The following is a 17,864-nucleotide window of genomic DNA, read 5'->3' as shown; positions in this document are numbered from 1 at the left end:
CTGAATGTTTTCGGGCCTCCCTGGCCTTGGGGGCCTCCTCACAACCTGGGGTCTGCAGGGGTGTAAGTTACGCCACTGCTCTGTGCTATTATGCCTTGTTCTACTTCCTATTTTCTACTATTATATGCTATTCTGTTCCTATTCTGTGCTATCGTGTCCTATTCTAATAAATTTTTACCAGTACCATGTTCTTTTCTGTCATATTCTCTATCTCAACATATTTTTGTATTTCATAAATTGTATCAATTAGTCCCATTCTTCACTATCAGATTTATATTCCATTGATGGAAGAATCCTAAAATGTATTAATGAATCACTACCAGACATCTTTAGTCTCAGGCATAAGGTAAGCATTATACACAGTGAAAATGATCTCAACAAGAAAAGCAGCAAATATTTTATTTGAATAATACATAGTATCACTGATCACATTTTCAACATTCTATCACATCTTCATTTAGAGAGATCAATCTAATCTTGCATATTACATAATTTAAATAACAATTATGATCAGATTGTCTCTCTTTGTCTCAAAGGCAATTTTCAACAATTAATTATATGAAGGGCTCTGTAAAAAAAAAAAAAAAAAAAAAAAGCTGCATATAAATACTATTTCTTGGGGAAAAAAAACAGGAAAAGAAAAAAAAAAGGTTCTTGTCTTATAAAACACAGAAGGTTTCCTTCACCATTCCAGTGTACAGCTCGATTCAGCGTTAATGGCCCCTGTCCTTGGTTGTTTGTCTAGTGAGCGAGCTATGTGTTGCGTCTTAAGAAAGAAATTTAATCACAATAGGAGGGGAAGAGAAAAGAGGAAGAATGAAAATAATATCTATGCTCAAAGCTGAGGGGCACTCATGTCAAGAAGATATGTCATCATAACATTCTTTAATCAACAGATGTAGTGGTTAGTAACGGGAGGTGTGGAAGAATATTGTGTTTTAAGACGGAGTGTACCGCGACATGATAAGAAGGAAGTGTTAGGTGTTATGACTGCACAGCCTGACCTGTGTGACCCAGCCCGCCAGTAGTGATAAGTAACTCGCTCTTAGTCTATCTACTTACTTTTTTCAGGGGCCAAAATCCCTGAATCAAGCTGTAACTACTATGAACTATCAGTGCAGTGGTTGATAAAGTGATGGTTGGTACAGTGTCATTTAAAACAGAAAAATTTCTCTTTCACTCTTTCTTCCTCAACTTGTTTCCAACTTTGTGGCATTACCACTTGCTAACCATTTGCAACAATGGTGGTGAAAATCATTTTCAATAACTTATTAGCATCGTACAATAGGTATCAAAGAATGTTCCAAGATCCATTTGAAGTTCATAGTAGGTTGTTTGAAAATATCGTATACATACCTATTATTTAGTCCTGACAGCTCAGCGATGCGAAAGAGGAGAAGTAATAGGAGTAGTGGGGAGAGTTCCAGAGTAGAGATAAGGGCGAGCAGTAGGTAAAGGAATGCAATACAGCTTAACGGTATTGGAAACACAATGCTATACCGCATGCGTGACATCTGATTGCTCTGACTACAGGCAACAGACTAACCTCAACATTCCTTGGAGTAACTGAATGGACTCGCCTGACCCAGACACAGATGGCCAGCGACTGTCAGGATTAAATAATCGTACTGTACTCACTTTATTCTTTTTAATGATGACTATTACACTTTTACTACATCATACTACTTTTGACCAATAAAACTGTACGAAAGGACGTATTTCAACCAATCATGGCTGCTTATCGCACAATTTTATCGCGTCCCTAGCATTTGTTTCTTTGTTTGCCAACATTTCAAACTCCACTGGTCTGGACGTCAAAAAACAGAAAATTACAAACCACTCCAGTCGATGCACAGCAGTTTCAAATATGACTAGCCCAATGCTCGCTTATCTTCATCTCTCAGCCAGTGTGTGCTGTGTTGCGCCTTACAAGTCTAGGTGTGTGGAATAGTTATTTATGGTACTTGTGAGGTAAGTGCATCTTTATTGCATGAGTGGAAAGATTTAAGCACGAGGCGTCAGCTCACAAGTACCATACGTAATTTTATCCATGACCATAACGAAAAATTATGTTTTATAAAAGAATATATGTTGAAAATAAGTCCTCATGTAATCACATACCATGGCATGGATTTCAGAATCAATACGTGTACTAGGTAGGTCATGATGTAGGAGGCCATGATTAGTAAAGAATGGTATCTAAGGCGTTGGATAAATAACAAATTATAATTAATTATATAATTTTAATATATATTTTTTTTCATTTTAAACGTGTATTTTCGTCTTTTTGAAGTTTCAGGGATTATTTAGAAGTGTTCACGGGACTATTGTGATTAAAATAATTTCACATTTTACTTCTGTAAACTTAAGAGGAATATTAAAACTTAATTAATCATTGTGTCTGTTTAGCTCAGTTGGCTAACGCGTGTTGTTTTAAAATCCTATAAACCCAACTTCGCAGGTTCAAGTCTTCTCCCATCCCAAAAGGTAAATTATTACAAAATTTTAAAAAGATGCATATTAGATATGGATGTAATGTACAAATTACGACGTAGCAGATAGAGAAAAGAGAAGGAGATTGAGTGTATTGGTATATTTAAGAAATGGTAATAAAGAAGTAGAGGTAGTGACATCTAGTAACTAATATATTAACTTCTTGAGTAATAGTTCAATGGAAAAGTATACTTGTGTACCCGGGTACTAGGAAAATACTAATGAACTGTGAGATAAAGTTCAAACTGTGAGGTAAAGTCTTTATCTCACTAGTGAACTAAAGTAATGTTGAATAAAAGCCTACTTTACAAACGCAAAAGTATTTAGTAAAGGCATGTTCTTCGTTGTGGTCATGGATAAATAATTTGTTTAATACCCCCGCTCAGAACTCTGGAAATGATGATATCCTGAAAGAACTCACAACCGAATCAATATTACAATTTGTAAATAGTCAAAGGAAAAACTGTGAAAATCATGTCAGAAGAATGAATAGAACACGGATCCCAAAACAAATACTGCAGTAAGCTCCTCATGAACAAAAATCCATTGGTCACCCAGCTAAGAGATGGACTGATGTGAGACTGTAACAGACCACCCAGTCTAATACATGTTTTGGATGATGATGATGATGATGATGATGATGATGATGATGATGATGATGATGATGTAAGGAAGACCAAGACACTATCCAAATGATGCAGGAAGGAAAATCCAAATGATGCAGGAAGGAAAATAAAACAAACACAGAAAAGTGTATAAGAAAGAATACACCAATGACTACATTCCACTGTCTTGAGATACCAATGATGACAGTCAAATTATATTTATAGCATATCTGAGAACCTGCGCACATAATTTCACTTTTTAACAACTCTTGTATTTGTTGGGAATAAAAACTTAAGTACCAGTACGAAATTCTATTAATTTTGTTAATTTAACCCATTAAATTTATTTGATATGTTTTTATATGTTTAAATGTCATTTTTATATGACTATTACACTTTTGACCAATAAAACGATACGAAATGACGTCTTTCAACCAATCATGGCTGCTTATCGCACAGTTTTATCGCTTCCCTAGCATTTGTTTGTTTTTATCACTACCCTAGCATTTGTTTCTTTGTTTGCCAACATTTCAAACTGCAAATTACGGTACTATAAAACATGCTTTGCGATCGTAATTGGTTTCCCGCATAGACAGTCGATTGAAAATGGCGGCTCTGTTCAAACATTTTGGTGGGGTAACATTAGTGAAATAGAATTTCAGTAAGTCAATTAATATTTTACTGTGTTACAGTACTTTATTTCTTCTAATCTCTATAATATACTTTCTTCTAATCATGTAATAGTCAATTAAATCCTACTCGAGTTTTGATTTTCTCTAGATAAATCAAAACCTCTAGTGAGATTACTGTTGATAAAAGAAGAGGTAGATATTATAGTGAAGAGCATTTTTATGTACCTACTAAAAGCTAATATTCTAACTCACTATAGTTATAAATAACAAGCAATACCCCCTCTCTGGTACAAATAAAACCACTGAGTTTGAAAGCATTAGCCAATTGTAGAAAATAACATAACTCCGTGTTCACTATTTAATTGACGAAGTTCGCGCCATTCTATACATTAACAAGAGTTTCCCCCGACGTAGATTTGTGGGTACCTTCAATAGGTAGTGCTCGTTTTTTCAAATGCTAGTTCAAATAACCGGTCTCAACAGTTATTTACAAATAACAAGCATGCTTCACTAGATTCATTTTCCAGTTTATGTGACCCGGTGTCCCCTGTTAGATTTAAGTGTGTTATGAACAAGGTCTAAAAACTGACATCATATCCACTCAAACTCAAACATTACATGTAACACAAATAAGTAACAAATGTAACATTCATATCTACATTTTAGCCCTCATTATTTGAAGTTACATTTGTAGCAAATACCTTATTATAATAATACTGGACAGCTGTATACTAGCAGCATCGACCTGAGTGTGAAATATCGTGGACCTGACATCTAGCGGAGCGGTGTGGAATTACGTCCACAAATACAAATGAAGAGTCCACTGCAAGAATGACGGATGTCATTTGGAATACATTTTGCACGAGAGGCAATTGAAAGTTTGAAATGCCTAGCGCTCAAAGCTTAACTGTGATTTTCCGATCATTACTGGACAATGACTATCAGTGTTAATGCCATATAACTCTCTATGTACATTCTATATGTCTTAAGCTATGCATTGACAGTCTTGGTTCATTTTCAACGAGAAAGTGACATCCATCATTCTTGCAGTGGACTCTTCAAATATTAACATAGCAGGAATCAGACTATCATTTAAAACATGAGGTACTTTTTTTATTTCAGTAGGTTATTTTACGACGCTTTATAAACATCTTAGGTTATTTAGCATCTGAATGAGATGAAGGTGATAATGTCAGTGAAATGAGTCTGGGATCCAGCGCCAATAGTTACCCAGCATTTACTCGTAACAGGTTGAGAGAAACCTCTGGAAAAAACTTCAACCAGAAACTTGTCCCAACCAGGAATCGAACCCGAGCCACTTGGTTTTGCGGCCAGATGCACTAATAGTTACTCCACAGGTATGGACTGTGTGGTACTAATGTGGAATAATATATGAGATACTTAAGAAATGTTGAATAGTATTTAATGTAATATTATTATTTTGTATCAAAGCTGGATATTATGAGAAATATTGCATACTTCGTATTACTTTCCGTAATTAATTGTTACATATTTTTTCTTTGTTTTAGTGAGACAAAATTAATTCCGACATTAAGAATGAATTTACAATAACGCTTTATATACCCACTGCTGACAGCTGCAAAGATAAATTTGATAGTAATATGATGCTTGTAATAATTGAAGAGTCCACTGCAAGAATGATGGATGTCACAGAGTTATATGGCATTAACACTGATAGTCATTGTCCAGTAATGATCGGAAAATCACAGTTAAGGTTTGAGCGCTAAGCATTTCAAACTTTCAATTGCTTCTCCTGCAAAATGTATTCCAAATGACATCCAACATTCTTGCAGTAGACTCTTCAATTAGTAAAGGCGTTTGGACAACAATAAAACTTAATTTGGTAAAACCTTAAAATTTCCAATACATTTTAACTTCTATTCATTTATTAGGAATAAATAAAAAAGCTAATTTCTGTTGTTCTATCAACACAGAGACGAAGGCATTAGACCTACTAAAGAATGTTGTTGATACATGTTTTACGATCCGTCAGAAATCGAAAGTACGATTTGGAGCAGTTTGTAATGCTGTATTTGTAGCAGTTATAAACAGCACATATACATCCGGACATTTTAGCATTAATTAATATAACTATTTACTAGCCCAGTAAAAATCTACATTATAGTAGATTACAGCTTACTTTGCGAGTTTCAGCACACCCTGCCACCTAGGTAGCAGCACCGTGCCATTCGCGTGCAGAACTGTTAGCTGTTCGGTATTATAGTAAGGTATTTGGTATAATGTAACAACAGTACACAGAAAGTGCACATACTAACATAGCAACGTACACAATTCCGTAACAACAACACATAAAGGCTTCTTAAAACGTCCGTGAAAGAATTTTGTTTCACAGCACCCGACTTATACCCTGTCTAAAGCTGTGGTTCCGCTATGGCAATCATTGCTGGGCGAACAACGCCACTCACTTAGCTCTAAGTGTAAATATACGGAGTTGATTTCTTTGCAATGTTCAGCACAGTTTGCATGATCTGTGCTGGCACTGATTGCTCTGGATTGACTTGGCTTCTAACTGACAGCGATGTTCGTCATTCATTTAGAAAACAAACGACGATATCACAAATATGGCTGCAAAACATACTGTATTTAGCAATTTCTCGCAAATAAATGATCAATCTTTAATTAATATGTTTCCAATCATCTTGCCCTGTACGATATGAGTTCCAAACAATACAGAGATAGGCCTTCCCATAAAAAAAAAATGCTGTGGAAGGAAGTTGGTAAAATTATAGGCAAGATTGGTAAAGTATCTGTATTTCAACATAGGCTAATTCAATGTAATACTCCAATACATTAGAGAAACAACAATTAAAACATTACCTTTAACAGACAATGCTGCTATTTCAAAAAAGCTTAATTTAGTCTTGTTAAAGCAGGGACGTATATATAGGATATTAAGGGAATATTTTGCGGGTGCTCGTGTAAAGGGAGTTAAGTCAAATTGCAAGGTATGTAAACGTTTCTCCTTTGGTACTGAACAAAACCCCTTTGTCACAAAATACGGAGCACTGTAACTGCATCATAGATGGAAGAATGACTTAACCCCTTTAACACAAAAGAAAAGTAATTGTGGATAGTTCAAATCTGTACTTATTCCAGTTTAGCTAAATCATACTTAACCCCCTTTACACGAGCACCCGCGATTTTTCCCGAAATTCCATGATGATAAAGGAGGCCTAATCAATGACCTGAGATTATTTTAAAATCCTAATGAACTGTGTCTTAGAACTAGTTTTAAGTTGAATATTTATTTATTTATGTCTATAACAGGACAAAGCCCCAATTACAATAGACAGTACAAATATTTGCTTAGAACATAAAATTGGAGATAACATGAAAAAAGAGATAAAAACAGAAACAAATGCAAGGTACAAGTGTAAATACAAATGAAAATGAAAAAGTAAAAAAGAAACAGACAAATACAAACTACGTAAATAAAAGATAGATACAGATATAAATGAAAAATACAAAATAAACAAGAATGAAGAATAGATAAATAGGGCTAGGATTTTGATGACCTATAAATCATGAAATAATGTCCTAAAAACAATGCATTTATGATCTAAAAATATTTAAAAAATTCCCTTAAAAATCCCCTAAAAATTGATCTTACATAATTGGCTTAGTAGGAAAAGAGATTTTGTATGAAATATTTGGACTAGTAATTAAATTAAATTCTAGTATTAACATTTAAGTTTATTTACTTTTACACAATTTTTTCTAAGTAGTACATTTTAATTAATTATTTTATCTGATGTAGTTTACATGTAGTCCACCAGAAGGCCACTCTTATCCGGAACTAACAGGTACAGAGGAATCTATATTGAACGGGTGGTTTGACTGATCCATTACATGGTTGTACTACGTTAAAATGGCAATATTTGTGTAGAAAACCGATTAAAATATTATACAAAATAATGGTATTAATGGTCAAAATATGTAGAGAAAATATAAAAGGAAATAAACATTATTTTACATTATTAATGGGGATTTATGGACAAAATTAAATGAAAATGCCTAAAAAATAACCAAATAAAACAAAAAATGCTCTTATGAGTTGAAACAGGCAAAAAATGCAAAAAAAAAAAAAATATCCTAACAAATGTGTCTTAAAACACTCAGTTTATCACATAACATATAAATACTACAGCAGCTATGTTTCTGGCTTACTAGAAAAAAGATGCAATTTCATCAAAATCCTAGCCCTATAGATAAATATAGATATCATAACCAAGGATATAAAATGAAACTATAAATGGCAAATTACAGAGTAATAAATAGATAGCAATACTATTTAAAATCAACTATCTTCAGAATATTAATAAGAAAATGTTTATATTTCATGTAAGAAATGCTGACTATCTTGGCCAATGAATGGCTTGAATATTGTAACCACTATCATTTATAACGAATGCTGTAATTAATGCTGTTACAGATCGCTCGTTCGGATAATGATTCATATATCATCCCTCCTCTGGCAAACTAGCGAAAGTGACAAATAAGCGACCCTGCACTTAAGGTCTATATTGTGCTATTTAATATTACAATACAGACCTTAAGTACAGGGTCGCTAATTTGTCACTTTCGCTAGTTTGCCAGAGGAGGGACAATATACATCTCTTTTTAAAGTGTCATAAATAGCCTACAACACTGTATCTCACTGATACCACTTAGCTCTTGCTTCTCTACTAGAAAAATACGCCCTAAACTTGTCTCTGACACTAAATGATTCAGCGGAATTATTGCCTCCAAACTTAATGCTATAAAATTTTCTGATGTCATATGAAGGGTTCACAGGAAAAACATGCTAAATCACTTTTCTTACATCTTACAGGGGAGCATTTCTTAATTTTAATACACTGATAAGACATCATTAGTTTACATCTCATTTACTTTAAGTTACCACATTACTATGCAAGCTTTTTGGCATTCTGATTTACTAGAAAGATAGTTCACTTTATGAGTTAGCAAATGGGACCAAAAAACAAAAATAACCAAAAAGTGACTAAGGTTGTTCTTTCCGTGGACCCTTCACATACTTTCGATAGCAAAGAGGATACGCTCACTGTAAGGAAACCACTCAATGTCAACATTGTTTGCTCGGCAATCATCACCACAGCAGAACCATAGCTTAAAGAAGATTCACTTCAAAAATAGTTCCAAGTCTTTCCTTTCAATATTTTCAGAAATACATCTGTACATATCCTATAGATTAAAATGTTAAATTTAATTAATATTGTTTCGTTCACTGTCTGAAACTACAGTATTCACAAAATCTTAAAATCAATGGCTTAAAGCATAGACATTATATGTCCAGTTTTGGTCAAAACTGAGAGATATACTGATAGTATGAGGCTAAATCTTCATTCTGCACGCTATTGTATAGTATGGGGCATTATTAACATAAAAATTATATTTTGTTGCATTATTTCTATAAAATGTATGCAACAGGAAACATTTCTTTCAAAGTTTTCCGAAAATTAGAGAAAGTGGACATGTAATATTTGTAATCTAAGCCATTGATTTAATTCCAATTAGTACAGGTTCTCAGATTATTTATAAATAACGTTTGTGTCAAACTTGACAGCATTACATAAATTTATAATCTTGCAAAGTAACTGTTCTTAACAGCTTTTAAAAATGATGAATTTAAAATAGCTTTCTTTTTAGTATTTTACAGCCAATTACATTTATATTCTCGTATAATCAATCAATCAATCAATCAATCAATCAATCTTCTTAATGTATCCAGCTGTTTGCTGACAACATAAAGTCCACTATAGTCTATTCAGGTTTTGTTTTTCATGAGAAATGAGGGGTATTTTGATCGGTGTTTATTATAGATGCCTGTTGCTAGTAGCCAGAGTTGGGGTGTAGTCAATATATACTGCAGGCTGTATCTTCTGCAACTGGTAATGATGATTTTAATTTACTTCTTTTGTGGTTTATGGATGGACAGTATAGAAGAAAATGTTCCAGATCTTCATCATGATTATTACACCACAGACAAGTAGGATTGTCAGAAAGGTGAAATCAATGTAGGTACAATTGTGTGACAGTGTGACCTGTTATGGCTCTTGTTAAAAATGTTTGAACATGTCTGAGCAAGTTTTTGTACAATTCCAGGTCATTTGGTTTCTTTTGTACCAGACTGTAAAATTTTTCCTTTGTCAGAAGAGAGCCAATTGTTGATCCATAGGTTTATAAATTGAGACTTTACTGAAGCAAAAGCACTGGATAGAGATATCACTTGAAGAGGTCTTGGTTGCAAATATGTTGCCTGTATTCTCGTATAATCAAATTTGATCATTTGTTTGCTTTCCCTGTTTTAAATGAATACACCATACACTATTGAGCTTTAGAAATTAATTTTATTGTCACATTTTTAATAAACTTGCAATATAATAAAACTGTTATAAAGATATAGGTTAAAGTCTTTAAAATTGTGAGTGTAATAGTGTTATAATTGTTTCGTTATTCTAACTCTTATATATGTAGGACTCCATTCAATGTTCCACGGATTAGGTAAAGAAAAATTCTGTGATTCTGAATGATGTTTACAAATTTTTATGGAAGATGAAAATAAATTATCCTGTTTTCTATGGCACTAACCTCTATGGCGATGAAGCAGAAGTTCATTGGCAGAGTGGACATTAATTTCCAAAATCATGTGCTCATAAAACACCCTATGATGCAAATGTTATCCTCCTTATCCTCGTTTTATCAGAAAATATTTCAGTTTGTCGCTATATTTTTCAATATAGTGCAAACAGTAAATACCACAGTATTTCAGAGGCCTATAACACTTATTTGGATCACTGTTACTGAGGAATTAGAGACAATGATAATGCTCATGGGCTATTCCATCTCAAATCGACCGAAATATAGAGAAAATTGACCTTGCAATTTTTAAATACAATGAAACTTTTTCTGTCCGTAGACAACTATGATACAATGCTTTGTGCAAAGTTTGAGGCATCAGAACTTCATAGTGTTTAAATTAAAAATATTTTAATTTATCGTATTTTCATAAAATTAGCAACTTTAAACTGTTGTGGCTCCGAAACCCTTTCACCCAATGATCAAAATCATGATTTATTTTGATGCTGAAAAGTTAAAGTTTATATTGACATGTAAACAGTTTTTCTTACTTTTTATGGAAATGGAGAAATTCAGATTTTTCTTAATTAAGACACCTTTGCCCACGAAAAAATATTTTAAAAATATATGGTTAGATTCCGCATTGAAAGTACAAATAAACACGTATTTTTTTACTGGTGCAACGTTAATAAGAAAGTATTGAAAAATCAAATAAAGAAAATAAATAGTAGGCCTACGCGTGTGAGCTAACCAGCTGACTGTGAGGTGGGAGCTAGCCTAGGCAAGCAAGGCCAGGAGACATAAACACGTGATGTTTCGTCTAGTAGCGCATAGCTGGGCTAGCTTTATCACAGGTTTTCATAAACACAGGAGTAAAATGACGCCCAATGCTCGCTTATCTTCATCTCTCGGCCAGTATGTGCTGTGTTGCACCTTTCAAGTCTAGGCGTGTGAAAATAATTTATTTAATAACCCCGAAACTTATTGCCGAGCCACTAGGCAAACAATCCCGAATCCCTCTTAATAATGCAAGGTTTTTTCTCAATATTTTTTTTATATCTTTACAAATGGGCAAAAAGTAAGTAAAATCAGATTATCTGTCTCTCTGTATATAATAAAAATCAGGATTACTTCTTATCATAACCTACCAAATGTCAGCTTCAAAATGAGCTCTCGTTCAATGTTCTGCAGTAAATGGTTCCAGAGTTCTGAGCACTGAAAGAGGCTTGTTTTTCTAAAATACGCTAAATTTGTCGCTCAACACGAAAACCGTTTGACTTTCGATAGTATATTTTTGCAAATGCACTCTCCTCAGCACCTTGTATAAATAGGGAAAAAATTAGAGTATAAAAAAATGCGAGGTTTTTTACTGATCGATTTCATATGGAATAGCCCTCATATTCTGGAAAGTGAGAGAAAGAGCTGGCCATTCTGAGCATGTGCCAGGACTATCCTTCCTATATCTAAAGAAAAAAAGTGACAGGAAATTCATAGGATCTCTGTAATTGTGTGAAACATTTATACGTAGATTTTAAACGAATTGGTTCTTATTTATAAGAATGACTGTAACCTGCATTGAAAGACGACAACACTACAAGTGATGCCTACAAATATTTTCCAATTCGTCATGTTGGTCAGTAAGTTACATCCTGTGTCACTCATACATAACTATCTCAATGTTTTAGTTCTTGCCCGATCCCTCTCTCTCTCCAGCCAATCTTAACTAATAGAATGGCTTCCCATAGTTCAAGCATCATGTAAACGGAAAAACAAGCTATACTAGAGAAATACCAACAGATCTCGTTAACACATCAACATTAGCAATCAATATTGCACTACAACACCTACTTTGACTGAAAGCCTTCAGTAAAGCAGTCCTGGTTGACTCACAAGCAACCATCCAAGCCACTACTTCAAATGCCCACCCGTCATCTCAAATCCATAAAAGCAGCAAGGGAAACATTAAAACTCCTCAACAGACAAAGAAACACAACAGTCGTCCAATGGATCTCATCACATGTTGGTATTTTCAAAACTGTTAGCTAAGAAAGGAACAATACTCACACCCACTACAACTCTACAGTCATAGGGAAGCGAAGGCAAGATGTATTCTACATAGCATCAAACCTATACAAGAAGAAAGTATGGAAAAACATTGAGGGATACATGGCAGGCAAACAAAGATAAACCCAGAAAACAAGCAAGAGCAAACTTTAGACACCAAGCATAATTTTTTAACAGCACACCTTCACGGATTTGAAATCAACTCTACACACTGCACTGTCTGCAAGGACCAGAATACCAAGGTAAATGGAGAACACCTGCTTCACTGTAGAAAACTGGACCACAACCTCCAGAAACTGAAGAATCTTCTACACCTCTTCCAGAATGCTAGAAGACTCTCGGAATAATCCTCAAGTCTTGACATTAGTATCAACACATTCACAAACTAATGTGGGGTCTCCTATAAAGACCAGAAATGAATGTTTGTCTTTCAACAAAAGTCACATTGAGGATATAACCAGTATCTTTACTGGTTACAATACTCTGAATAGACAATGATGTATAATGGTAGCGCAGGAAATGCAGCCACGAAAGTGAAACAACTCATATCCTGTGTTAACGAGATGACTTGGAGATATTAAGATATCAAGTACTGGGGTTGATTAAGTTAGACCCGGATGATTGTGGGAATATCTGACACTTCTTAGAGACGACAGGTCTCTTTAAGTAATACCAATAAATAGACCCAATGTTATCTAAAGTCACAACACAATGGACATAATAGTTCGCCAATGAACAAGACATATGAAGGAGAAGACTGCAATATCTCCAAAGACATCACTAAGCAAGTTTCGCTTATAAAAAGGATGGGCTTCAGGGTTGTAACGGACTTGCTGGGAAGGTACTGTGCCCTTAACTCTAAGAGACTTTTATTTATGAGGTACTTTGAAAAGGTGTATGCAAAAATCCCTATACAGTTCAAGAATTAAAGAAGGATATCTGCAGAAAATGTTTTCAAATGGAAGGGCAACTTCTATAATTCGGTTTTAAACTTAATTCTGTTGTCATGTATCCTTGACATCTGTGTAGCAAATAAACAGGAATTAATACAATAGCCACCAGGCTGTGATCTGCAGACCAACACTCAAATACGAGGTCAGAGAATTTAAAAACGAGACTGCTTCACTCCCCTCGAGGGTAAATGGAGGGGTGCGAATTTAGGGTGACTTGATGTCCTCTTTTGTCCGGACATGTCCTCTTTTTTAGGCCTTTATCCGGGGTCAGGGCGAATTTTTAAAGAATCAAGAAATTATGTAATTTGACGCCTTTCTCAAGTAATTTGCATGTAGGTGGCAGCAATATACTCTTTGCCAACGATCATGACTCTCTCTGCTCCTACTTGTTATGGTTACTTTCATATGTAGTTAACTGTAAAATAATTTTATATTACTAAGTTTTATCACAAGTATGCTGTCATATAATTGATATTGACATAATTTTAAGTATAATATAGGCCTAAACCTAAATCTAAATAGACATTAACTGTCCTCTTTAATAATTATAGTTCCCTTGATTTTCATATGTAGCTAACTGTAAAATCATTATTATTATTTTCATAATTATTTTGTAATAAAATAGATATTAATATACTTTTAAGTATGATATAAGCCTAAATCTGTACTGTAAATATTTTTTAATAAAATAGATATTAACGTAATTTAAAGTATAATAAGCCTAAACCTAAGTACATATTTTCTGTCCTCTTTTTTCGAACAATGTCCTCCTTTTTGAAGCTTTGTGTCCTCTTTTTTATAGATGTGAATCTGGTCACCCTATGCGAATTGCTAGTGAAAGTTGTTAACCTTGAAGGTTCTGCAATGCAGAGGGGATTGGTTCATCTCTCTATTTAACTTAGTTTGTCATTTAGAGTGGTTTGAAGTGGGCACTATGTTTTTAACTTGCTGGAATAATGCCTAGTGAAAAGATTGAACAGCGTGTTAATCTCAAATTTCCTGTGAAACTGGGAAAATCCCCGACAGAGTGTATTCAAATTATTAAAGCAGGTGTACGGGGATAACTTAATGTCATGTTCACGAGTGTTTAGTGGCACGAAAGGTTTAGTGAGGACCGGGAGGAAGCGGAAGATGATGAACATCCTGGTTGCCCTGCAACTTCAAAAACTGATGAAAATGTTTAGAAAATCAGTGAAATTATTCGTCAAGATAGACATCTGAGTGTGAGAATGATTGCAGATATGATGGGAATTAACAGAGAAACAGTGTGGCAAATATTGCATGATAAACTTAACATGCGAAAAGTTTGTGCAAAATTGTTCCCGAAAAACCTCACCCAGGAACAAAAGGACAATCGAAAAAGTGTCTGCTCTCACATCCTGCAACAACTCACACAACTGTTAGGCTGGGAAATGTCATCACATGTGATGAAACTAGATTTTCCAGTATGATCCCGAGACAAAGAGGCAATCGATGCATTGGAAGACTTCCAGTTCTCCAAGAATGAAAAAAGCAAAGATGAGCAAATCAAAATTCAATTATTTTCTTCGACATTAGGAGTGTCATGGTTTAATGGGTGCTTAAGGGTGAGAATGTAAACCAGCTTTATTACATTGCGATTTTGGCAAGGCTGAGAGAACGAGCGAGGAATAAGCAGCTGGATCTTTGGAAGAACAACACATGGATGCTGCATCAGGACAATACATCTGCACACAAAGCCTTTCGATGAAGAAGTTTCTAGGCGATAAACGGATTCCAGTACTTGAACATCCTCCATATTCGCCAGATTTAAGCCCCCTGTGACTTTTTCCTCTTCCCCAGAGTGAAAAGTGTCCTGAAGAGAACTCATTTTCCATCTGCGGAAGAGGCAAAGGCAAAAATGGCACTACTACTGAAAGGGTTGGGAGTTGATAAGCTGCTGCATTGTTATGAACAATGGAAGACACACATGCAGTGGTGTGTAGACAGGGAAGGGGAGTACACCGAAGGGGACAAGAGTTAAATGGTAAGTTTCTGGAAATTAACCACATTTTTTAAACCAGTCTCGTTTTTAAAATGTCCGACCTTGTATTGTAAAGATGTACGTAAAAAAAAAAAAAAACATTATATAACTGAGAATCTATTTAGGGATAACAGGCATGATACTGTTATGCAACTTCCATTACACCATATGGATCTTAAGCAAAATGAGCTAGAATGAACAGATATAAAAAGCAATATTACGAAAAGCTGACAAAGTCTTTAAATGCAAGATGATGAGTGATACATAAGCAGCTCTTCACCAACGCCCCATGGAAAAGTATAAAAATATACTGAGATCACTTTAAAAATATAGGGAAAATGTATTGACAGATGGACAAGACAACAGAGTCTACTGTCAAAGCTAGAAGACTTGAAACTGACACCAGTTCTAATATTTCATTTCGTTTTCTTTTACTTACATACATTTATCTTAAAAATTCTCTCTTGAAGAGATAACTCTGCAATAATTATTGCAAGCAGACAGTACTGAATCTCTGTTTCCATCTAAGACAACAACAGAGATCCTGCATAATTGCATCTTTATATTCAACTTAGATAAGTTTAGTTGAATTTGTTTTGCGCTACCTCAGAGAAAGTCAGAGAGCTAGCGATTTTGCTGTATTAGATAGTATATACGTGTATTATATAGTAATTCTGTACCATAAACAAGGGTCCAGCAAGGCATGTTGTGTTCAAGTTTAGATTGATTATATATAAGAACATCTTATTTATATGACTACTAATATAAGGTTCATATTAACCCTAGATGGTCCATTGCAATTGAACCTAAGAATTAATGTCATTTCATTGAAAATAATCAAAGGATAAAGAAAATACTGAAAATATTCAATTTATATGATTACTTTAATGTTGTAATCAACTTATAAACTTAATTTAAAATACATTTTATCTTTGCACAAGCAAAAATTTCACAACATATGATTACTAGGGATCTAAATTTTTCGCATTTGCGATAAAACTAATTTTTAACGCGAATTTTGTATTTCAAATCAAGAAACACGAATTTCATAGTTTTATATTAAAAAACACGATTTTTATATATACTACAAAGCTTTGAAGCGAAAACGTCATTTTTTGCAAGTCGTTTTCAATTAGTAGTTTCGATCTAAATTGGAAGTTGTATCCAAAAAAGCTTATGAGTGGAGTTGAACATATCGATCAATATTGGGCACAAGGATTGTAAGAGTCGAAGGTAGATGTTAAGTAAATGAGGTAGGAACAGCTCTATAATACAGGTGCTCAACTTCGATGAATCCAATTTACTATGTACTCCGAGATAAGTTCAATTCTCAGCAAGTGAAACTCATACTCAATTCATTACGAACTTCTAGCCCAGATACAGTTGTTCGCCTTGATTATAGATTTGAGCCAAAATGTGTATTCCATCAATTAAAAAGTTGAAAAATAACACCACTTTCCTAGAAAAATAACCTCCCTTTTCAAGGTAAATAACCCCAATTTCCTTACTGGAAAAGTAGGAAAACCAAATAACAGCTTCATAAACCTCTTTTAGAGAAACATCTGATGAGATTCCCCACTCTTATGAAAACAACTACATGAAGGTTCTGCTGTTTCTTAATGTCATATTTGTATGAAAATAATTACATCCAAACAAATAAACAGACTAACTTGCAGATAATTTACGTCAGTGTGTCATCCATAAGTCTACATTTATAATGTATTGTATGTAACAATGCAAATCTACGTGGTGTTTAATTGCAATTAAAGAGAGAGACGAGAGAAACGAGGTTGTGAACGTCTCATCTAGGAGAAAGACAGTGGTGTATTATAAGCAAATAAACATAGCAACTAAGCCCACTCTGTATATCGGAAGCCATGAGGTGAATGAAGTGATGTACATAATAAATAAAAAGCTTGATATCAAAGTACTCATCTGCCTTTCCTGTTCATTGCACTTGACTACCCCATTTCCAAGCCATCGTCCTCACTGTCACACACTTCCTCTGCTGGTATCCTCCTCGTCTTCGAGTCCCCTCCCCCCTGGGGATCTAGTGGCACCGGGTGTGTATTGCTGTCCGTGGTGGCCCCTGTAACAGTGTTGCTTTTGGGGACAGTCCCTGTTGAGCCTTGTTCTGCAGATTTCTCCTTCGGCTGCTTGACTCCAGATGCTTTCTGCACTTCTTCAGGACTTTTCTCCCACGCCGCATAGCCTTGTTTCACAAGCTCTTCTGCAACGCAAATGTCCTGCAAAGAAATCCAGTTACTCATAGTGCAGAGCCATACAGAGACACAAACATACAGTATACAAGAATGAATAATAGCGTAATAAAACAAAATTTTTCGTGAAAATTTGTCTTTGTCAAACTGGCAAAACTGATGATATTAAAGACGATGCAACTTGCATTTGTGGGGAGGAATCTCAAGATGTCAAACATGTATTATATGACTGTCCAGTCTTTTGCCGTGAAAGGTAC

The 17,864-nt window shown here is 34.6% G+C and overlaps 1 protein-coding gene across 2 annotated transcripts in view; it reads right to left on the bottom strand.

Annotated features, from left to right (window-relative positions):
- Positions 1-382: 382 nt before the first annotated feature.
- The window catches only part of LOC138706526 (tudor and KH domain-containing protein homolog), a 117,206-nt gene continuing 99,724 nt past the window's right edge, over positions 383-17,864 (bottom strand). For both annotated transcript variants that reach the window (XM_069835909.1, XM_069835908.1), the window contains exon 11: positions 383-17,634. In XM_069835909.1, coding sequence (XP_069692010.1) covers positions 17,350-17,634 — 285 coding nt within the window. In that variant the 3' untranslated portion in view covers positions 383-17,349. The remainder of the gene's footprint in view (positions 17,635-17,864) is intronic.

Source organism: Periplaneta americana, chromosome 9 (genome assembly GCF_040183065.1).
Source record: "Periplaneta americana isolate PAMFEO1 chromosome 9, P.americana_PAMFEO1_priV1, whole genome shotgun sequence".
NCBI lineage: Eukaryota > Metazoa > Arthropoda > Insecta > Blattodea > Blattidae > Periplaneta > Periplaneta americana.
The sequence above is the reverse complement of the archived record's forward strand: the minus strand, read 5'-3'. Positions and strand labels throughout refer to the sequence as shown.